Raw genomic sequence first — 23,113 nt, 5'->3', positions numbered from 1 at the left:
CATTCTGCCTTATTGGTGCCTGGCTCATGTAGCAGAACATTGTGAGTGTTCATGAACAAGCAAAGGGATAAACAAATTATGGCCTAGCCACAGAATGGATATTACTCAGCAATAAGGAACAAGGAAGTACTGACAGGCACCACATGGTCCTCGAAATAATTATGGGGAATGACAGGCAAACCAGAAAACATACGGTATATTCCATCTTTGTAAAATTTTAGAAAAAGCGAAGTAATCCAGAGAGACAACAGATCATCAGTTGCCTGGGGAGAGAGGAAGGATGGGAGAGGAAGAAACTTTGGATGTGATGGCTATGTTCACTATCTTGAATGTGATGATAGTTCCATGGGTGTATACATATGTCACGTTTATCAGACTGTACACTTTAGGTATGTGGAGTTTATTGTATATCAATTACACCTCAGTAGAACTGTTGAGAAAAAAAATTGATAAAATTTCAGTTTTCATTATTTTTGCTATTATATATTGCTATTGTGTTCCTCTTTTTGTTTACTGCTTTTTAAAATACATATATGACTTAGGCAGTTCTGCAGAGGACATTTGCTAATAGAGACAATTTTACTTTTCTTTTTCATTGGTAACCACTCTTTCCTTTTTGCTTTTTCTTTCTCCTTTTCTCATCACACTGAAATCTCCTCATCTTAAGGAAAAGCAATCAAATCCACAGCATGGATTTTTCCGTATGGTATCTCTCCTGATGTCCTTCAGCCAACTGAGTGTCTCCTGTCATTTTTCGTCATCAAAAAAAATTTTTTTAATCTAGAATAGCTGTCTATTGAGATGGTCATAGGATTTTCTCTTTTATTCTGTTATTGTAGTGAGTTCCATTTCTTAGTTTTCAAATACCAAATCAACCTTGACTCCCCCAAAATCCTAGTTGATAAAAAGCTTTTAAACTTCTGCTCTATTCTACTTGCTGACAGTCTGTGAATAAGTGACACTGCCCTTTCACATTACAGGTTTTCTTTAGCTACTACAAAATGCTTCTGTCACTTTCTAGTTCTTTGTTCTATGCTTATGTGGTACATATAACATGTCAGGCACTTTTAAGCAATTAACAATTTCAAGCAATGATTTTATTTATAATCCTCTTCATAAATGAGATAACTTAGAATCAGATCATATATGCAATTGTCAAGGTCCCTTACCTATTATGCCCCAGAGCTAAGACCTGAAGCCCAGCTGTCAGCCTCTAGGTTTTCAAGAATAAGCTATCATGATCATTTTAGGGCAGTGGTAGTCAACCTGGAACATAACGCCCACTAGTGGGTGTTCCAGCTCATAGTTTGTGGTAGTAGAGCAACCCAAGTATAAACAAAAAAGATACATTTAAGTATAGTAAATGTTTTATAACGATTTATTTTGCCAAACTTAGCTAAAATTCGACATAAAGTACTTGGTAAGTAATTATTATTATATGCTTTAACTTGTTGTAACTCTGCTTTATAAATTTTATAAAGTTACTTCCCTACTTTATAAATCACCATTACTGTGGAACTGGTGGGCAGTTAGAAAATTTTACTACTAACAGAGATACAAAAGTGGGCAGTAGGTAATAAAAAGGTTGACTACCCGTTTTAGGGTTTATGTTCCTTTTCATGAGACCAAATCACAGAACTCTGAAGCAAGTTAAATATCCATTTATAAGTGTATTTAAGTTAATTTATATGTATACACCACTAAGTAAATCCTTTAATGTTCAATAAAATTATGTATATGATGACTTGGCAAGAAGTCCAATTTAAATACTGTGTGAATAAGACTAGCCACAGACAGGTTTGTATATATATCGCTCACAAAAATTAGGGGTTATTTCAAAATGAATATGAAGCGATAAGAAAAAGAAGCATTTGATTTTTTTTTAAACAGGAACATCAGAAAAGCAAATGACAAGTCAAAGAAAGTTGTCAATTATGCAAATGAGATACAAAACCAACTTTAATTCATTGGTGAAAATGCACTAGACAAAAGGCTGAAAGTCCTGGAGTATCTGCACATTCCTTGATCCCCTAATTCTTGTGATCAGTAATTTCCCTTAAACGTGAAAGCAACTGCCAGCCTGACCAGGAGGTGCTGCGGAGGATAAAGCATCAGACTGGGAGGCAGACGACCCAGGTTCTAAACTGCAAGTCCCCCTCTTGAGCGCCAGCTCATCCGGCCTGAGGGTGGGCTCACCAGCTTGAGTACAGGGTCGCTGACTTGAGTGTGGGATCATACACATGACCCAATGGTCACTGGCTTGAGCCCAGAGGTCGCTGGCTTAAGCCCAACATTGATGGCTTGAGCTCAAGGTCACTGGCTTGAGCAAGGAGTCAATCACTCTGTTATAGCTCCCAGGTCAAGGCACATATGAGAAAGCAATCAATGAATAACTAAGGAGGCAAAGAAGCTGCAACGAAGAATTGATGCTTCTCATCTCTCTCCCTTCTTGTCTGTCAGTCCCTATCTGTCTCTCTCTCTGCCTCCTCTCTGACTCTGTCAAAAAACAAACAAACAAACAAAAAAAAAAAACAGAAGCAACTCCCAGACCAGATGGTTATGCAGTGGATAGAACACTGGACTTTGGCCTGGGATGCAAAAAACCCAGTTTTAAACCCCCAGGTCGCCAGCTGGAGCATGGGCTCATCTAGCATGAGCATGGGCTGACCAGCTTGAGCACGTGGTCACTGGCTTGAGCATGTGATCATAGACATGATACCATGGTTGCTGGCTTGAGCCCAAGGTTGCTGGCTTGAGCAAGGGATCACTTCCTCTGCTATAGCTCCCAGGTCAAGGCACATATGAGAAAGTAATCAATGAACAGTTAAGGCACTGAAACAAAGAGTTGATACTTCTCATCCCTCTCCCTTTCTGTCTGCCTGTCTCTATCTGTCCCTCTCTCTGTCTCTTTCTATCTTTGTCTCTCTTGCCAAAAAATAAATAAAAAATAAAAAAGCTACTACTACAAGGTAATGCTTCTAGCTACTCACACCACCGTTTCTCTCACTTTCTCTCTCTCTCCTCTCTAAAATCATAACTAAAATAAAATTGGTATGGAAAGCACAGCAGTGTATAAAAATACAGCAAAATTTTGACAGTCTCCTTTACCAGCTATGATCGATTTAGATTAGGTTAACTGTAATTTATCATTAATGTGTTAAAAATTGTCAATTTATATTATTTCAAAAAGTAATTATAAAAGTTTTCATTGAAAGTAATCTATACTTACTAAATATATAGAAGAAACCAGAATCGTTCATGATTATACATATATATTTTAAAACTATCGAAAGTTAAGTAATACATAATTTTATTAATAACTGTATAGATTCTATTAATATAAAGAGAAGAAAGTCAATGATAAATAGAAAACTGAGTGTAATGATCTCCTCTGAGATGAGAGGGAAATAGAATTGGCGGGAAATACCTGATAGGGAAGGCTAAGTTCATAAACATGTTTTATGTTTACATTTTGTTTCTGATTACAGGGATGTTTGTTTTATTATGAGCCCATGATAATCTCATATAAATTATCATATTTTTTAATGTGCAGCATTTTATAATAACATATTAGGTCATAGTTTTAGATATATACCTCTATGATTATTTCTTTGTTGTCTGCATTTTACAGACTGCATGTAACAAAAACCCAACATTTGGATGCCCTAAAAACCATAGCCCAGTCTGTGCATCCAATGGAGTGACCTATAGTAATCTCTGCACATTTTGTAAGGCAAACAGGTAAGCGTGCTATAGTCAATATTTACTCTTTTTACTTACTGAAATAGTGTCATGTACTAGAAACTTCTGTTTTGCTCCTAATCTAGTTACCAGGTATATTAAGTCCTCACATCATGTCTTTCATAGATTCTGCAACAGTAAGGAAAATAACATATAATAAAACCAATTTTGCCATAGGTTAATTGATATAAATAAGAGTTAAGTTCCTGCAACATCTCATCAAGGTTATAGCAAATCTTTGAACAAAACAACGTTATTTAAGGACCTGCTGTACACAGTAAACAACTACTGCATTCTATGAAAGCTTGAGCCTGTATCCTTCACCTCCACCCTGGAATGCAAACTTCTCAACGTAGGCTAGCCTCACCTGTGTATGATGATGACTTGATTTCAAATATTAAAATCAATTAACATTCCTTGATTTACTATAACTGTTTCCAGTTACTAGGACTGCATGTAAAGTGGGAGACGCTGGAATCAACCACACTCTCCACCCACTCATTCCTCAGGTGTGGGCTGGGTCCCCATAGTGCATCAGGCCTGAGGATATGCCCGCACCAGGACAAGGGTCCCGTGCAGGGCCCGGGGCACTGCTGTGACAGCTGCCTGAGGGGCCGCCTGGGCTCTCTGCCTTGGGCCTTGTTCATATGCTCAGTTCAGGGAGCACTTGGGACACAATTAGGGGGCATGACATACTGCTTTCTTTTAATATGTTTTTCTCTCTACACAGAAAAAGTCATGGGAAAATTACTTTTCAACATAATGGCTCATGCAGGAGAATATTGTCCACAGGACGAACAAACCCACATTTGGATTCTGCAGAGCTGCTGGAAACAGCTGCGTGAAGTGACAACAAAATATCTGCCTTAAGACTTGTTCACATGTTCAGCCTCAAGGGTACCAGAAGCACAATCAGGGAGCATGACATATTGCTCTGTATTAATATTTCTTTTTCTTGACAGAGAAAGTTATGGTAAATTCACATTTAAACACAATGGCCCACGCTGATCTTCGCCATGTGGCTCCATACATTCATATGACTCCTCCTTACTCCTTCTCAGTGGTCGGATTCTATAGAATATCAGTCCCTTCAATAGAAATAGTGCCAAAAACTCCTGAATGAGTACATTAGGTTTGCTGTGGAAGCTAGATGGACTGTTAGAATTAGGTTACTGCACTCCCAAATTCTGTAATTCCAAATTTTTAACTTTCTGTCACAACCTAAGAAAACTACTAATTATATGTTTACACCTGATATCTAAGGCATTCCTTGATCATTAAATACTTTTCTCAGTAAACATGTCACATGCTACTTGGTTATTAAGAAAACTGTTGTCAATGAGGTTGCTCAGTGGAGTCACAGAGACCCAATGAGGCGATGCCAGTTGCAGCCATGTGTCTGGACCCACCTACAGTGTATGTAAAAAGCATAGATAATGAAGATTGTCCCGGTTCTGCTGAAGCAGAATCTTTTGCAGAAAAGCCTGGTGCCTAAAATTTGAACTAGCACTTAGGTTACACAAAGACTGAATAGAAAATTTTAGCCTAATATGTTGTGGTGTAAGTAGCTGCATTAAACTTTTTATTGCTGAGGCATCCGTTTCAAAGACATCCACCTTGAATACCCATATTGCCAGATTTGGGACACAGCTACCAACAAAACTAGTTAAGGAATCAGGCAGCCCCTAACCTCAGCTCTGCTTTTTAAAAGCTTTGGGTAATCTAATTAACTGACCATTTGAGTGACCCTACTTTGCCCTTCCGATGCCCTAAGTCCCACTATTTTTTTTTTCTTTGTATTTCTCTGAAGTTGGGAGGCAGTCAGACAGACTCCTACTTGCACCCCACTGGGATCCACCTGGCATGCCCCCCCAGGGGGTAATGTCTACCCATCTGGGATATTGTTTCATTGCAGCTGAAGCCATTCTAAGTGTCTGAGGCAGAGGTCATGGAGCCATCCTCAACGCCCGGGCCAACTATGCTCCAATGGAGCCCTAGCTGAGGTGGAAAGAGAGAGACAGAGAGGAAGGAGAGGGGGAAGGGTCGAGAAGAAGATGGGTGCTTCTCATCTCTGCCCTGACCAGGAATCTAACCCAGGATTTCCACATGCTAGTCTGACGCCCTACTGCTGAGCGAAACAGCCTGAACCTCTAAGTCCCACTCTTATCCTTAAATTTACCCAGAAAGAATGAAACTACAAAAATCTAAGCACCTCACTCTCAGATTCGAATAAATTCGGAACCCAGGTCTATGCTCTGTCCTCTTTTCTCTACCTACCTGCTGTATGTATGGTCTTCAGGCGTGCCTTGTACCCTCCAGGACCTGTGAATAAAAAATTTTTTTCCTCTAACTTCCCTGTTGTTTTGTGTGTTTCTTTCCCCAACCACACTGAACAATCACAATAAGAACCACAAGATGGCATCCAGCCACAACATTGGCTCCTGCTCAGGAGAAGCCTATGGGGGCTGCTACAATGGACTCAGGTAGTCCTAGCTCTTAGTGTCATTATCAACAGGCTGAGATCAACTTTCCAAGAAAGGCAGTTTCTGCCCAGAGGTTTGGTCAAGAGGATTGTACTTGTCAGGATACAGACTAAATGAACAGAACAGAGAAAGAAGAGTCAAGGACCTTCATTTGTGATTTTCTCTTTTTCATGTAATGGTTCCAAGGTGGATGGACAGGTCTAGGCTGGAAGTAATCTTCCATCCACCACTCAAGTCTTTCGTTTCAGTGTCCAGGCCAGATGTTGGTCCATTCCTCTCTACCTCTGAGAATGATGCTCAACTGGAAGGCCACATGCCCACTTAGAATTAATTTTACTATACAAATGTAGAATTAATATTTGAAGACAACAATGTAGCGTTGTTCAGGTTCATGGTCAGTACTCTATACATACTTGTGGGAACCGCAGAGGTATTGATATATTGACTAGTTAACATCATCTAACGTTGTTCGATATCTTCTCAGTGTGAGAAGAGGAGCATTCATTGTTGCACCACTTCATATGAAGTTAACTTTGGGGATTGTTGCATATCTTTCTTGGGATGATACAGTCCCCTCGTCTTTTTTTAATTGTAACATTTAAAAAATCATTAAATGGCATTAGTTAAAAGCTTTCTGTATCTCTTGAGATGATTTTCTCTCATTCTCTGTTCTATTAATATGGCATATTGCATTAGCTGATTTTTGGATGATGTTCTCAACCATGAATTTCTGTCATATACCCTATCAGGCCAAGTTAATAATTTGTGTGTGTGTGTGTGTGTGTGTGTGTGTGTGTGTGTGTGTGTATGTTGTTGGATTTGTTTAACTAGTATTTTGTTGGAAAGTTTCATCTAAATTGATAAGAAATGTTTTTAAAGGGTATTTCTGTTCTTGTGATATTTTGGTCTAGTTTACATATCAGGGTCATATAGGCTTCAGAAAATAAAATAAAAAGTATTCTCTATTTTTAAAATATTCTAACAGCGTTTTTGAAGAATCGGTGGTCATTATACTCTGGATTTTTGGAAGGATTCACCATGAAGTCCCTTGACCTGTGCTTGTCTTAGAAGGATATTTTTAAATTACTAGTTTAATATCATTACTCGTTGCAGATCTATTTATATATTCCATTTATGTTCAGTTATTTTCATTTGTTTTTTGTCTTTCTAAAATGATTTTCATTTATCTAATTTGTTAACACACATTTGCCCTTCATAAGCCCTTTAAGCTGACTCATTTCTGTGAGGTAGGAGCAGTAGCTTAGCTTTCATTTCTGACATGAGAAAACTTCTGCTCAATTATTCTTTTGTCACTCCAGCTAAAGATTTGTTAGTTTTATTGATATCTTCCAAGGACAAACTGTACACTATTGTTTCCTATTCTCTATTTCATTCATTTTCATTACAATGTATATTTTTTCCTCCCCTTACATTGGGTTTCTTTAAAATGTAACATTGGGTGGTTTTGACATCTTTCTTTTTTTAAGGGTATTTTATTTTCTAAAAAAAACGATTAGGTTTATAGCAATATTAAGCAGAGGGAGGAGAGCTTTCCCATAAACTCTCTGCCTCCACACATGCATAGCCTCCCCGCTTTTAATTGATTTTAATTTGTTGTGTTTACACAGTTACAAGTGTTCCCCCGAATATATCTCCCTTCCTCCTCTCCACAGTGTTCTTTTCGACACCTCCTTTAACTATCTCTTCTCCACCGACCCCCCTTCCATCCATGATTTACTATCCTGCCCTCTATCTCTCTGTGTTATGTGTATATATTTTCCTTAATGTCTTTCCTTTCTTTGATCTGCTCCCTCATTCCTTTCCCTTTGACTGCTTTCTCTCTGGACTCTTTAACCCCTTCTCTGCCTCTCTTCCGTTCCTCAGATCACTGTTCATTGGATTCCTCATATGAGTGAGGACATATGATATTTTTCTTTTTCTGCCTGGTTAATTTCATTTAACATAATAGACTCCAGGTCCATCCATGTTGTTGCAGATGGTAAGATTTCCTTCTATTTCGTGACCACGTAGTTTTCCATTGTGTATATGTACCACTGCTTTTTAATCCAGTCGTCTACTGTTGGACACTTGGGCTGTTTCCAGATCTTGGCTATTGTAAACAATTCTGCAATAAACATGGAGGTGCATTTCTTCTTTTGAATCAGTGCTTTGTTATTCTTAGAATATATTCCTAGAAGTGGGATAGCTGGGTCAAAAGGCAGTTTGATTTTTAATTTTTTGAGGAATCTCCATGCTGTTTTACAAAGTGGCTGCATCAGTCTGCATTCCCACCAGCAGTGCAGGAGGGTTCCCTTTTCTCCACACCCTTGTCAGCACTTGTGTTGTTTTGTTAATGAGCGCCATTCTGACAGGTGTGAGGTGATATCTCATTGTGGTTTTAATTTGCATTTCTCTAATGATTAGTGATGTTGAACATTTTTTCATATGCCCATTGGCCATCTCTATATCCTTTTTGGAGAAGTGTCTATTCAGTTCTTCTGCCTAATTTTTGATTGGATTGTTTACTTTCCTGATGTTGAGTTTTACAAGTTCTTTATATATTTTGGTTATTAACCCCTTATCAGACGTGTTGGCGATTATGTTCTCCCATTGTGTGGGTTGTCTATTCTGTTTATGTTGTTTTTAGCTGTGCAAAATCTATTTAGTTTGCCTTAGTCCCATTTGTCCATCCTGTCCTTTATTTCACTTGTCCTTGGAGTTAAATCAGCAAATATATCGCTGTGGGAGATGTTGGATATCTTACTGCCTATGTTTTCTTCCAAGGTGATCATGGTTTCATGACTTACATTCCAGTCTTTTATCCATTTTGAGTTTATTTTTGTGAATAATATAAGTTGGTCTAGTTTCATTGTTTTTGCATGTATTTGTCCAATTTTCCCAGCACCATTTGTTAAAGAGATTGTCTTTACTCCATTGTATGCTCTTACCTCCTTTGTGAAATATCAATTGGCCATATGGTGTGGGATTATTTCTGTGTTTTATGTTCTGTTCCATTGATCTGTATGCCTGTTCTTATGCCAGTACCAAGCAGTTTTGAGTACAGTGGCCTTGTAGTATGACTTGATATCAAGAAGTGTGATACCCCCCCCCCCCCTTGTTTTTCCTTTTCAAGATTGCTGAGGCTATTTGTGTTCTTTTATGGTTCCATATAAATTTTTGGACTATTTATTCTATATCTTTGAAGTATGCTATTGGTATTTTAATAGGAATTGCATTTAATTTATATATTGCTTTGAATACTATAGACATTTTAATGATGTGTATTCTTCCTATTCATGAACACAGTATTTGCTTCTACTTGTTTGTATGTTCCTTGATTTTTTTTTATCAGTGTTTTATCATTTTCTGAGTATAGGTCTTTAACCTCCTTTGTTAAATTTACACCGAGGTACTTTATTTATTTGGTTACAATAGTGAAGGTGATTGTTTCCTTAATTTCTCTTTTAGACAGTTCATTGTTGGTGTATATAAATGCCACTGACTTCTGAATATTGATTTTATATCCTAAAACCTCATTGAATTCATTTACTACGTCCAGTAGTTTTTTGACTGAGACTTTAGGGTTTTCTAGGTACAGTTACAAGTTATCAGCAAATAATACAAGTTTTACTTTTCTTTTTCAATTTGGATGCGTTTTATTTCTTCTTCTTGTCTGATTGCTGTGGCTAGGACTTCCAGGACTATGTTGAATAAGAGTGGTGAAAGGAGGCACCCCAGCCTTGTTTCTGTTCTTAAGGGGATTGCTTTTAATTTTTGCCCAGTGCGTATGATGTTAGCTGTGGGTTTGTCATAAATGGCCTTTATAATGTTCAGGTATGTTCCCTGTATTCCCATTTTGCTGAGAATTTTTATCATAAATGTGTGCTGGATTTTATCAAATGCCTCTCTGCATCTATTGTTATTATCATGTGGTTTTTGTCCTTCCTTTTGTTTATGTGATGAATCATGTTGATTGATTTGCAAATACTGTACTAGCCTTGCCTCGCCAGAGTAAGTCCCACTAGATCAGGGGTCCCCAAACTTTTTACACAGGGGGCCAGTTCACCGTCCCTCAGACCGTTGGAGGGCCAGACTATAAAAAAAACAACTATGAACAAATCCCTATGCACACTGCACATATCTTATTTTAAAGTAAAAAAACAAAACGGGAACAAATACAATATTTAAAATAAAGAACAAGTAAATTTAAATCAACAAACTGACTAGTATTTCAATGGGAACTATGCTCCTCTCACTTACCACCAATGAAAGAGGTGCCCCTTCCGGAAGTGCAGCTGGGGCTGAATAAATGGCCTCAGGGGGCCGCATGTGGCCCGTGGGCCGTAGTTTGGGGACCCCTGCACTAGATCATGATGTTGCGGGATTCCATTTGCTCATCTATGGCTGCGAATTTTAGCATCTAAGTTCATCAAGGATATTGACCTATACTTTTCTTTCTTTGTAGTATCTTTGCCTAGTTTTGGAATGAGGATTATTTTCGCCTCATAAAAGGAATTTGGAAGTTTTCTCTCCTCTTGAATTTTTTGAAATAGCTTGAGAAGGATAGGAGTTAGTTCTTCTTTGAATATTTGGTAAAATTCGCCCGTGAAGCCCTCAGGTCCAGTACTTTTGTTTGTTGGAAGTTTTTTGAAAACTATTTCCATCTCTTTTATTATAATAGGTCTGTTTAGGTTTTCTGATTCTTCCAGAATGATGTTTGAATGATTATATTTTCAAGGAATTTATCCATTTTATCTAGAGTGTCCCATTTTGGGCCTACAGTACTTCATAGTATTTTCTTACAATCCTTTGAATTTCTGCTGTGTCAGTGTTACCTCTCCATGCTAATTTTTAATTGTATTTATTTGAGCCCTCTTTTTTTCTTGGTGAGTCTGGTTAAAGGTTCATCAATTTTGTTTACCTTTTCAAACAACCAGCTCTTGGTTTCATTGATCTTCTGGTTTGTTTATTCTTTTCTTTTCTTTCTTTCTTTTTTTTTTTTTTTTTTTTTTTGCCTTTATGTCATTTATTTCCACTCTGATCTTTATTATTTCCTTCCTTCTACTTCCTCTGGGCTTTACTTGCTGTTTTTTTTCCAGTTCTCTTAGGTGCAAGGTTAACTTGTTAATTTGAGCTTTTTCTTGCTCATGTTATGCCTGTATTGCTATGAACTTCCCTCTCAGGACTGCTTTTGCTGTGTCCCATAAATTTTGAGTTGTTGTATGTCCATTTTCATTTGTTTCAAGGAAGTTTTTGGTTTCCTCCTTGATCTCATTTTTAATCCTCTCATTATTTAATAGCATGCTATTTAGTTTCCAAGTTATTGAATGTTTTTCAGTTTTTCTTGTAGTTGATTTCTAGTTTTATACTGTTTTGATCAGAGAAGGGGTTTGATATGATTTCAATCTTCTTAAATTTATTAAGACTTGTTTTGTGTCCTAAGTGTGGTTTACCCTAGAGATTGTATCTTGAGCACTTGAATAAAATGTATATTCTACTGCTTTGGGGTGAAAGGTTCTGAAGATATCTATTAAATCCAGTTGATCTAAAGTGACATTAAAGGCTGCTGTTTCTTTGTTAATTTTCTGTCTGGAGAGGTTCTATCCATTGATATTAGTGGGGTATTAAAATCCCCTGCTATTATGGTATTGCTGTTGATCTCACCCTTTTTCTCCATGAAAATCTCTTTTATATATTTAGGTGCTCCTATATTAGGCACATATATATTTATAATAGTTATATCTTCCGGTTGTAAAGCTCCTTTTATCATTATGTGGTAGCCATTATCTCTTACTCTAGCATTTGTTTTAAAATTTAATTTGTCAGAGATTATTATTGCTACCTCAGCATTCTTTTTCCTTTCTGTTTGCATGAAATACTTTTTTCCATCCCTTTATTCTCAGTCTACGTGTATCCTTTGTTTTGAGGTGGGTTTCTTGTCAACGGTATATGTACAAGTCCTTTCTTCTTATCCATGTAGCTACCCTATGTCTTTTGTTTGGAGCATTTAATCCATTTACATTTAAGGTTATTTTTGATATGTAGTTGTTTATTTCCATTTTATTCTTTAAATCTAAAATGCTCTTTCTTTCTATTTATTTTTTCCTTTGTTCTTTTTACGGCAAGCCCCTTAACATTTCCTCAGTACTTGTCTGATTGTAATAAATTCCTTGAGGTTTTTTTTTTTTTTTTTTTTTTCTGGGAAGCTTTTATTTCTCCTGCAATTTTAAACGACAGTCTTGATGGATAAAAAAGTCTTGGTTGTAGGCTCTTTTTTTGCATTACTTTGAATATTTCTTGCCATTCCTTTTTGGCCTTACGTGTTTCTGTTAAAATGTTGGATGTCATCCTTATGGGGGCTCCTCTATAGGTAATTGACTTCTTTTCTCTTGCTGCTTTTAGTATTTCTTTCTTTATCTCTTAATTTTGGTATTTTAATTATGATGTGTCTTGATGTAGGCCTCATTGGGTTTCTCTTTACTGGGACTCTCTGTGCTTCTTGAACTTTGTGTCCTTTTCCTTCATCAATTTAGGAATGTTTTCTGCTACGATATCTTCAAACAGGTCTCTATCCCTTGTTCTATCTCTCTTCCTTCAGGAACACCTATGATGCAGATGGTATTTCTCTCCATATTGTCACAGAGTTCTCTTCTAGTTTCCTCAGACTTTTTGAGCCTCTTTTCTTTTTGCTGCTCTGTTTATGTGTTTTTATTTGTCTTGTCCTCTAATTTGATCCTCTGCTTCATACACCTGTTTTTGATTCCTTCCTGTGTAGTATTCATTTCTGATATGCTAATTGTCATTTCTGATTGATTCTTTTTTCTGATTTCAGTGTCCTTTTCGATGGTTGCAATTTCTTTAGGTGCTCCTTAAGTCCATCCATTGTTGCTCTGAGATCCTTAAGCATCCTAACAGTTATTATGTTCAACTCTGCATTGGTAATATGGTTACTTCCATCTCATTTAGTTCTTTCTCTGGGGATTTCCCTTGCTGATACATATCGATTACATTTCTCTGTCTTCTAATTATTTCTGTGTGCCATTTGCAAGCTTGTTTGATTTGTGCATCTGAGGTTGGTATATGGAATGCAGCCCCTCCTCCAGGGCTATATCCTTCAGCCTCTGTTGGTTGCTTGAATTTTAATTCTCCTTATCAAGTTGAGCTGCTTAAAAGTCCTAATTTCCCTGAAGTTTGTTTGCTGAGCTCAGCAGGGAACCACCGTGTTTAGGATGGGGGTAGAGGGCTTACCTTGCTCTTTGGCCTCTGTTAAAACTCTATCCAGGAATGCAGAGGTTGTGATCTCTGTGAAGCAGAAGGTGTTTTCTGCTCAGTTACTCTCTGAGGGCAGGGTGCATATTCCATATCAGAAGGGGGAGGTATATTGCTCAGGTCTCCCCAAAAATCTGAGTCACTGCACCTTCTTTTTGTTCCTCCTATCAGAGTGGCATCTCGCACTGATTGAAGCTGGAGAGCTTTTTGGAGGTGGGTAACTTGGCATTATGCTATGTTTGTCCTGGATAGAGGGAGTGCCCATTCCCCTAACTATGGCCGATTTGGTACTGGAGAATGACTTAGCTCAGTTATTCTTCTCCCCATCACCATTTGTGTCCCCCTGCCTTGATCTCCCCACTGGCTTCATACAACAGCAGTCCTCTCAGTCCTCCTCATACCTGGAGCCCCAGGCAAGTGGATGTAAGTGATATTTTCTGCACTGGCCCTTTAAGGCTACAACTTCTTTGCTAGCTGTTTCCTACAAACAGAAATCCCTCTCTTCTCTAAACTCAATACTATCAGGCTGCTCCTTCAGTTTCTTGGCTTCTGGCTGGGGTTTTGGTCCTGGGACTGAGAAACCTCACCTCTCAGGGTCTCCCTGCCCATAATTAGAAATCCTCTGGACTCTCACCTCTCAGGGTCTCCCTGCCCACAATTAGAAATCCTCTGGACCCTCAGCCACTCCTCGCTACTCGAAGCAGGGGAGCCCCCATGTGTCCCTGCAATTCCTACCAGACTCAGTGTGGTTTCTTCGGTACTCCTTAGTTTTTGAGTCCTATTCTTTTAGTCCAAAGTTGATTTTTCTGTTTTTAAAGTAATTTGTAATCCAGTTTGGTCCCTTGAGGTGGCAGTTTGTATGTCTTCCCACTCTGCTGGCACCTTGGGGAATCCTTGCCTCCCTCATTCTTAACACTCCCTACCAGAGTTGTACATTTGTTATGAACCTATACTGACACATCATTGTCAAAAAAAAGCCCAAAGTTTATCTAATGGGTTGACTCTTTGTGTTACACTTTCTATGTGTTTGGAAATCAAGTGAATCTGAAAAGTATCTCCTTGTGCTTTTGGGTTGAATTTGCCTGTGTACTACTGATAATCTTGTTTTTATGTGCTTATAATGCACTTGAATATCTTAGTGAAGAAATCTCTTTTCAGGTCATCAGTCCATTTTTTAAAATGGTATTACTTAGTCATTTCTATTATTTATTTTTTCTATAGTGAGAAAGAGACAGAAACAGCGAGACAGCTAGACAGGGGCATACAGACAGGAAATAAGAGAGAGATGAGAAGTATCAATTCTTCCTTGTGGCACCGTAGTTGTTCACTGATTACTTTCTCATATGTGCCTGACTAAGGGGCTACAGCAGAGTGAGTGACCTCCTTACTCAAGCCAGAAACCTCAAAATCAAGCTAGTGATCTTTGGCCTCAAGGTAGTGACCTTTTGGGTGAAGCCAGTGACAATGGGGTCATGTCTATGATCCCACATTCAACCCAGAGACCCCGTGCATAGGCTGGTGAGCCTGCACTCAAGCTGGATGAGCCTGCACTCAAGCTGGATGAGCCCTGGCTCAAGCCAAAAGAGCCTCTGCTCAAGTCAGTGACCTTGGGATTTTGAACCTGGGTCCTGAGCATCCCAGACTGATGCTCTATCCACTGCATCACCACTACTTAGGCTTTATATTCATTTTAAAAAGTTGAAACTTTCTTTCTTTGTAGTTTAATGTACATAGAAAAGTTAAGAAAAGGGTACAGAGATTTTCCATATATACTCTTGCCACCACCCTTAGGTAGCCTTCAGTATTAGCAATATCCTGCACTGGGCTGGTACATTTGTTACTGCTCATGGAACTGCAGTGACACATCATAATCACCAAAGCCTATAGTTTACATTATGTTTAATCTTGATGGTGTACACTCTATAAGTGGTATCTGCTGTCTCAGCATAAATGAATCAGAAGGCTTTGCAAAATTTAAACATAACAGTTTTACTCAAGGGTCTTAGGATTTGCAAATCAAAAACAATGCTAGGTAACACACTGAGTTTTTCAAAAGAGCAAAGTTAAGAGTTCTTACAATCAAAGGTACATCTTGAAAAGAACCAGTCCTATAGGCTTAGCCTCCAAATTCTTTCAAACTAGAACTTTTCCACGTTTGATGTTCTAACAGATGTCACTCTGAACACAAGAACATTCCTTCCTAAGTTCTTCATTCTTTCCTAAGTCTTTCAGAGGGTTGTCTATGAGAATTTATATATCTGCAGGCATTGGTGCAACACTGAAAAGTTGACAAGTTTGAGTCGTCAGGCTAATTAAATTGAAATCTATTTCTCCTGTTTCAGCCCATTTGCTTTGAACTAGTTTTCTCAGCTTGACCACACGGACTTTATTTTGAGTCAGCTTAGCAATACTGACTTCATCTTGTTTTCTTTACTTATTCTTCAGATCATATTATTCAGTATATAATTTAGGGTGTTATCCCTTGTGGTCTCAACTTCATTTCTGAGCCTTCTTTCTCTTCTGACCTAATACTTTCACACTGTCCTCCAGCCCACGTTCCACGGCTGGCTGCCCACATTTATCTCGGGCTGTGAACATTTCAAGTGGTGAATTTGCATTATACCTTTAGGAGATGTTCCCATGGAAGGAAGTCAATTAAAGGAACCTGATAACTCTCTGTTCTAGTACTTAAGACTTTAGGATCATTTCCATTTATCTCAAAATTTAAAAAGTCTAATAAACACCCAAATTCCCAAATTTATTCTGCTTCTAGTGTTACAAACTATTGAGGGCCTACAAATGCAACTAATTAGAGTTTTCCAAAATGTATTCTCTTTCTTCATTTTATTCTCCATTCCAACTCTGTAGCTTGAAAAACTTTTTCACATCACTTCCATATCTTAGGGATTCAAAGCACTGCTTAACTTAAATCTCACTGCCTACTTCTGGGTATACCAGATAAGATTGTCCCAAATCTCCTGCTGTGGAAAGACCTATTATGAATTATTTGTGCGGCATTGTTCAAAAGCTGTTTTACAGCCTCCAGACAGAACACAGAGAACCTCTGTGTCTCATGTTATCATGAGCCATCTATCCCCCTCAAGCTCCTTACCAGCAGGCTGATAAAAGGAGGCTCCTTAGCTGGGAGAAGGAGGTTGAGAAGGAAGAGTGAATGAAGCACAGTCCCCAGAGCGGCTGGCCACTCTCCATGGTCTTCTCTGTTTCAGGAAAGGCAGGTGGGAAGTCTTCAGGTGGCCTTGGTGTGCAGCAGTGCTGTGGGGACAACAGCTGGCCAGTCCTTCCTGCACAGTCTCTAGTGTCAAAGGCCAACTGAGATTCCAATGTGTGTATTCCCTGAAATAAGGTTAGGCCTCCATGGGCCGAGCCACGAGTTAGGAATGGATATTTCTTTCTTAAGTTTGCCGACACTGTGTCCTGATTTTTCCTTCAAGACTCTACGAGGCCCTCTGTTCATTTCTCTATGTCTTCTTGACCCTGCCTGTTGGGGAAGAAAAAGGCAGATGTCCAATATAACCTGGAATCTAGGGCAGTAGAACAGGTCCTTCACTTGTAAGATACTATTTTTAGAAGTTGGTGACTTGTCTCTGTGTCATGTACTATAAACATTCCTTTTGGGTTTCTTCTACAGACTTAATAAAATGTCTTTCTTCTCACTGTTGATCAAGTCGATTTTCATCACTGCCTTGGTGTTTCCTCTTTATTCTGGTGAGTACAGTTTTCACTTCTGGATGAGGCGAGTCACACATCTTAGAAAATGCAGGAGATGATTACTGTTACCTGGATGGGGAGCAGCTCCTTATATTAGATTTGCAATACCTACACTGGCCTCATGAAAGGGAGGCTATTCCAAATACCTTTTATAAAACTGCATGGGTGGACTGCTTTTTCCCTTCTTGCTCTAGAGATGGAGACAGAGAGGGGGCTAGAATGAGCAGTGGAATTTAGTTTTAGGTTCATTAATGACTAAGGCATTGACCTAATCTTTTTCATTTTTGCTGGCAGGTTTCCAAGGTTGCTAAAAGCAGAGTGTAGGAAGTAATGATATTTATATATCAGATATGCCTAGACAGTCTGATTTGTTGATTGCCAGTTGTGAGTCCACTAAAGTCAAGGTCTGAGTAAGGTGAAAGCTCATTGATCACTTTCCTGACAACTGACCTTCCTTTAAGCACAAGAGACTGGTGAATTTTAGGGGAAAGTAGCTGTGAGGTGTCAAAGATCCCTGATATTAGAACTGAGTACTAATTCATTAAGTAGTAATTCATTTCTTCATGTCATGTGACTTTATGCATGGAATATGAAGTGTCATTAAGCAAGGCATGGTATTCTCTGACTAGCATGCCTCATTCATAATAAAAATATGAAGAACTACAGTATACTCACGAAGAGTGTGGTGATTATTACACTATATATAAAATTACTTTTCACAAAGTGAGGATAATTTGGAATGATGATTCTGGATTTGGAGCTATTTTGTGAACTTAACTGTATTGATACGTTCACAGAAGGCTCACCTCAGAACTTGCAGTGTAGGCTGATTACATAGTATTTTGCTTCTAAAAGAGATAGGTTCTTCACACCAGAGACTCTGATTCTTTTCCTCTGTTCTTCAAATTTTTTCCAATTTCTTTTGTGTGCTTGTTACAGAAACTGGTTTTTCACGTTCAAAACGCAGACAGAGAAAGGTAAGTTAATAATGACTCACTTGCAATTTGAAAAACATAAACTGTAAAATTTTATACATTGTAATTTTTACAAAAAAATTGCAATAAACAAAATGTGCAACAGAATGACCTTTCAAAACTATTGTACAAGCAATATTATATTACAGTAAGTTAAAGGAATAAAATTTAGCCAGCCATGTAAAAACATTTGGTATTTTTTACTTAATAGAATTATCCCATTATCCAAAGATTCCATTATTGGGTATCCGTGTTATATTCAAGCACCATGTAAAGCTTTACATTCAAGCACCATGTAAAGCTTACAGTGTATTTAAAGTAGTATTCTTTATCCTAGCAAAACAAGAGGACTAAAAATGTTTTTCCACTTAAACATAAAAAAGTAAGAATTTTCATATTTTCACAGAGCATATTATATAAAAGCAAAGAAAATGAACTACAGTTCTACACATCAAAGGAGATAAAGGTTACATAAAAATTTTAAAAGCTGGTCATATAAGAATGTATTCAACATTGTTTATTTATGTTAATTACCAATGCTGCCATCACTAACCAAGTAGATTTATGCAAATACTAGTCTATATGAATACATACATATGTGGCGATATTCTGAAAGTACAGATTCCCCAGCAGTGAAACTACTGAGACAGGTAAGGACATTATGAACACAGCCATGTTATGATTCCTTGGGGTGGGAACTAACGGGGAAATGCAGGGCAGGGTGAGGAGCAGTGAGCACAGAGTGGCTGCATCATAGAAACACACTCACACACCTGTCTGCCCCTTAAAAGTATATAATATTGGGGTTGATAAAATATTGCAGAAATATTTTATGTCTCAGTTGTTTGCTTGTTTCTAAGCCTCAATAATAACATATTTTATTCCATTTTGATGTATGGTATCTTGTGTTAAGAATGAAGAACATTGTATTTAAAAAGCATTATCTAACAAATTTTATGTCATTCTTTATGTTTAGGAACCAGTCTGTGATTTTTCTAAGAAAGACATATACACTTGCACCAGAGAATATGATCCAGTCTGTGCAACCAATGGTCAATCTTATTCCAATCCTTGCGTTTTCTGCATTAAAGTAATGTAAGAACACAAAGTAAATATTGGCTCTCCCAAAATACTGAAGAAACCATCACAGAATGATAGGAAAAGCCAGTTTCTGATGGCCTAGGCTCAGTATGTCTGGAAAATAACTGTACTTGCTATGTAACTGCCACAGAAATGCATGGGGACCTTTCTTGGAACTTGTCATCCTTCAAGTAGTTTTGTGTCTAACCACTCAATTTAAGTTTCCTGGATATTCTGCAATCATATAATTAATATAATTTAATACTATGACTTACTAATTGATTTCTGAAGCCCATATGGTAACTGATAATCTCTGTGATGTAGCTTCAAGCTACAGGGAGCATAACTGAGCAAAACCCTACTGACTACCAAATTGGAAATCCATCAGAATGGGCCTGTTCATACTTGGAAGGTCCACCTTGTCTCCTGCCTCTATGACTGACCCCAAACCTTCTTTAAGGGAGCACGTTCCAGGACCCTTCCACCAAACCTCCCTTGATATATGCTCACTTCAAAGAGGGTTGTGTTCAAAAGTTCAGCCAGCCATCCTCCCTCCTGCCTCATTTGCTTTCATGGGTGTTTCCTCTTTTTTAATTCTAAAAATGGCTTCTACTTCTAGGAAACCACTCAATCAGTCTCTAATCCCCTCCTCTCTCAAGACTGGGTGGGCTCCAGGACTGCGTCAGGGCTGAGCATGTAAGGGTCAAGCAGCCCCAGTTGGGGGTAGTGTGCAGGGTTGGGGAGCACATGGGGCCCAGCTGCAGTGGAAGAGGAGCACAGCCTTTGTACATTGTGCTCCTTAGTTGGAAGAACTTAAAGTGCAATACCCAGGTAATTTTCAGTGCTGTTTGTAATCACATCTTTTTTTCCCCTAACTTTTTCATTAAAGGGAACATGGTGGAACATTTTCATTTAAACATTATGGAAGATGCTGAGTCTGCCTGAGCTACATATTCCTATGGCTTTTATGGCAATCCTATGCTGCAGTGAATTCTACAACCAACTAGAGTCTTCTCAATGAGGGCTCTCAGTTCCTAGGTGACCAGATAAAGCCTTCTGTAGAATATAGGATGTAGAAGAATTCTTCCAACTCAAAGAATCTTCAATTAAAAAATTTTTATTCTCTTTCAATTATTCAATCACAGTAAAAAACTGGCTTAATTGTGTTTGATAATATAAAATTTAATGTATTTTCCTATCATAAATATCTCAATCAAAGCAAATAAAATGTCTTGATTAAAATACTGTTTCTTTGCTTTGTTGGGGGGTTTGATTAGAGGTTTAAAATACATGAATTGGCCCTAGCCGGTTGGCTCAGTGGTAGAGCGTCAGCCTGGCATGCAGGAGTCCCGGGTTCTATTCCCGGCCAGGGAACACAGGAGAGGTACCCATCTGCTTCTTCACCCCCCCTCCTTCCTCTCTGTCTCTCTCTTCCCCTCCCGCAGCCGAGGCTCCATTGGAGCAAAAAGATGGCCCGGGCGCTGGGGATGGCTCCTTGGCCTCTGCCCCAGGCGCTAGCTAGAGTGGCTCTGATCGCGACAGAGCGACGCCCCAGGTGGGCAGAGCATCGCCCCCTGGTGGCCATGCCAGGTGGATCCCGGTCGGGTGCATGCGGGAGTCTGTCTGACTGCCTCCCCGTTTCCAGCTTCAGAAAATAAATAAATAAAATAAAATAAAATAAAATAAAATACATGAATTCTTGTGGCAACTATAATTAAGTAAATACTTTCAAAGGTGAAAATCTAATACATTATTGGGTTATTCATTAAAATTATGGACATGTGGCCTCCTCTTTATGAGAAAGAATGAAAATCTCTAGAAGAGGGATTGGGGAAGTTGAATTCTAACTTGTGGCCCATCCCATGTCAAATTTACAATCACGAATCGTATGCCATATGGATTTACATTCTAAAACCTAGGATATGTCTATAATTGAATGAATTGCAGAGCCTCTTCAAAGATGTTTATGACTTCTGAAAGTTAGCAGAAAACTACATTATTTTATTTGTCTTTTATAATGTGAAATGAAGATGGTCTCGCCTATTGATTTGTGTTAACACGAAATCCCAAATAAAATACTCTGTAATTTGTAAGGTCTAGTATAACATAAAATGCATTGATCAATGGAGGCAAAATTGTAGCCAACAAAATGGCATATTTTTTATAAGAGAGAATAGGGTTTTCTCTCTGCACCTCAGCCTTTTCTTCTTACCTCTACACAGTTATTTCACAGATACTTACTGAGTGCCTAATGTGTGCCAGACACTGTATTAGGTGCTGAGAATGCAATGGTAAACTAGTCAGAAAAGACACCTTGTGAGGGAGGGGAGGTGGAGGCAATGAATGTGTATATAAATGAAGGAACAATTTCAGAGGAGGAAGAGAACTAAGAAGATAATGATAATGATTACAAAAGAACTTTCTGAGGTAACAGGAGAGCTGCAATCTGAATGAACACAGAGCTGCTGGTACAGAAGAGAAACAGTAGGTAGAGTATTCCAGAAAGAGACAACAGCAACAGCAGTCCCTAAGACCAAAATTACCTTGGCATGCTCAAGAGAGGGAAATATGGCCCCAATAGAAGGAGCATAATGAATGAAGAAGGGGTGTTACTGAATGAAGAGGGGGTGTTACTGAATGAAGAGGGGTGTTACAAGGTAAGATGGGCAGGTAGGTGTATAGGACGGGTCTTGGAGATTGTGGTGAGCAATTTAGATTGTATCTAAATTCAGTGGAAAGCCTTTGCATTGGATAGTAGGACAGTGACTTCATGTGACTACATGGTCAGCATCTTTGACAAAAACAAGTCAAGGGGCAGAGTCTTTGTGAACATTATTATAACACTGAACTGAATTTTTATGTTAAGAGAGACAGGCAATATTTAGCTTTAAGAGGTTTTCCACAGTAGAAACTGACAGACATCTCAAACTCAACATGGTCACAACTGAGATTTCTCCCCAGCAGTCTTCCCCCTCTTAGAAATGGTCATTATCTGCTCTCAGTTTTCAGAACACCAGTAGAAGGCATGCTTGAATCATCCAACTCATCAGCAAAGTCCGAGCCCATTTCTCATCTCTTCATGCTGCTACCATGGCCCAAGTCCTACTCATCTCTGCCTGACCGTTGCAGTGGCCTCCTAACTAACTCCCTGCTCTCAACCCCGTCTCTCTTCAGTCTACTGTCAGCACAACTGCCAGAGGGAGCTGTTAAAATAACAGTCAGATGACATTATTTCTCTGTCCAAAACCCTCCATTGTTCTCTTGTCTCAGAGTCAAAGTCAACATCCTCACAATGGACCTTGTGATAACCTTTCCCACTACCCTCTCTTCCCACATTTCCTGCTGTTTTCTGCTCACTTTGCTCCTTCAACACTCACACCTACTTCCACCTCAGGCCTTTGATCTTCCTGGCACTACTAGGGTCTAGTGCACAGAATATATTTTCTATATATACATAATGTTTCTCTATTTTTTCTTTCTGGATTTTACTAAAATTCATCTTCTTAATTGAAGTAGGAATTTGATTGTTTGGATATATCAATATTTTGTTTTTAAATGAATATTTAGTGGCTATAACTCAAAGCCAAATTTGCCTTATTGTTGGCCTAAAGACTTCTGCAATATTGCCACCATTTATTCATTGAAGAAATACACATAGTCTGAGGATTTTTATATGCTACCTGGAATTATATCCAGTGCCCTTTTGATCATGCACTTCTAGGCATGAACTCACAAATCCCTATTTTTAAATTATCCTTCTCTGTAAACATAATGGTAGAAAATGGAGGACTTAACTATCTGAGATGAACCCTGATGTAGACCGACTCTTCCCAAATA

The 23,113-nt window shown here is 38.4% G+C and overlaps 2 protein-coding genes across 4 annotated transcripts in view; both read left to right on the top strand.

Annotated features, from left to right (window-relative positions):
• Positions 1-23,113, top strand: part of LOC136375803 (serine protease inhibitor Kazal-type 1-like) — a 104,546-nt gene that overhangs the window by 64,787 nt on the left and 16,646 nt on the right. For 2 of the 3 annotated variants that reach the window (XM_066341570.1, XM_066341569.1), the window contains 2 exons: positions 3,632-3,741; positions 4,472-4,854. The exons of the other annotated variant lie outside the window; for it this stretch is intronic. In XM_066341570.1, coding sequence (XP_066197667.1) covers positions 3,632-3,741; positions 4,472-4,586 — 225 coding nt within the window. In that variant the 3' untranslated portion in view covers positions 4,587-4,854. Of the gene's footprint in view, positions 1-3,631; positions 3,742-4,471; positions 4,855-23,113 lie in introns of those variants that run through there. 3 annotated transcript variants of the gene reach the window in all.
• On the top strand, positions 13,666-20,350 carry LOC136375805 (sperm-associated acrosin inhibitor-like). Its single transcript, XM_066341573.1, has 5 exons — positions 13,666-13,706; positions 17,143-17,219; positions 18,162-18,199; positions 19,173-19,291; positions 20,166-20,350. The coding sequence occupies exons 2-5, from the start codon at positions 17,153-17,155 to the stop codon at positions 20,209-20,211; spliced, it is 270 nt and encodes an 89-aa protein (XP_066197670.1). The 5' UTR covers positions 13,666-13,706; positions 17,143-17,152; the 3' UTR covers positions 20,212-20,350.

The sequence above is a fragment of the Saccopteryx leptura genome, chromosome 6 (genome assembly GCF_036850995.1).
Source record: "Saccopteryx leptura isolate mSacLep1 chromosome 6, mSacLep1_pri_phased_curated, whole genome shotgun sequence".
In the NCBI taxonomy this organism is placed as follows: domain Eukaryota; kingdom Metazoa; phylum Chordata; class Mammalia; order Chiroptera; family Emballonuridae; genus Saccopteryx; species Saccopteryx leptura.
Note: the sequence above shows the minus strand (reverse complement) of the source record. Positions and strands in the feature narration are given on the sequence as shown.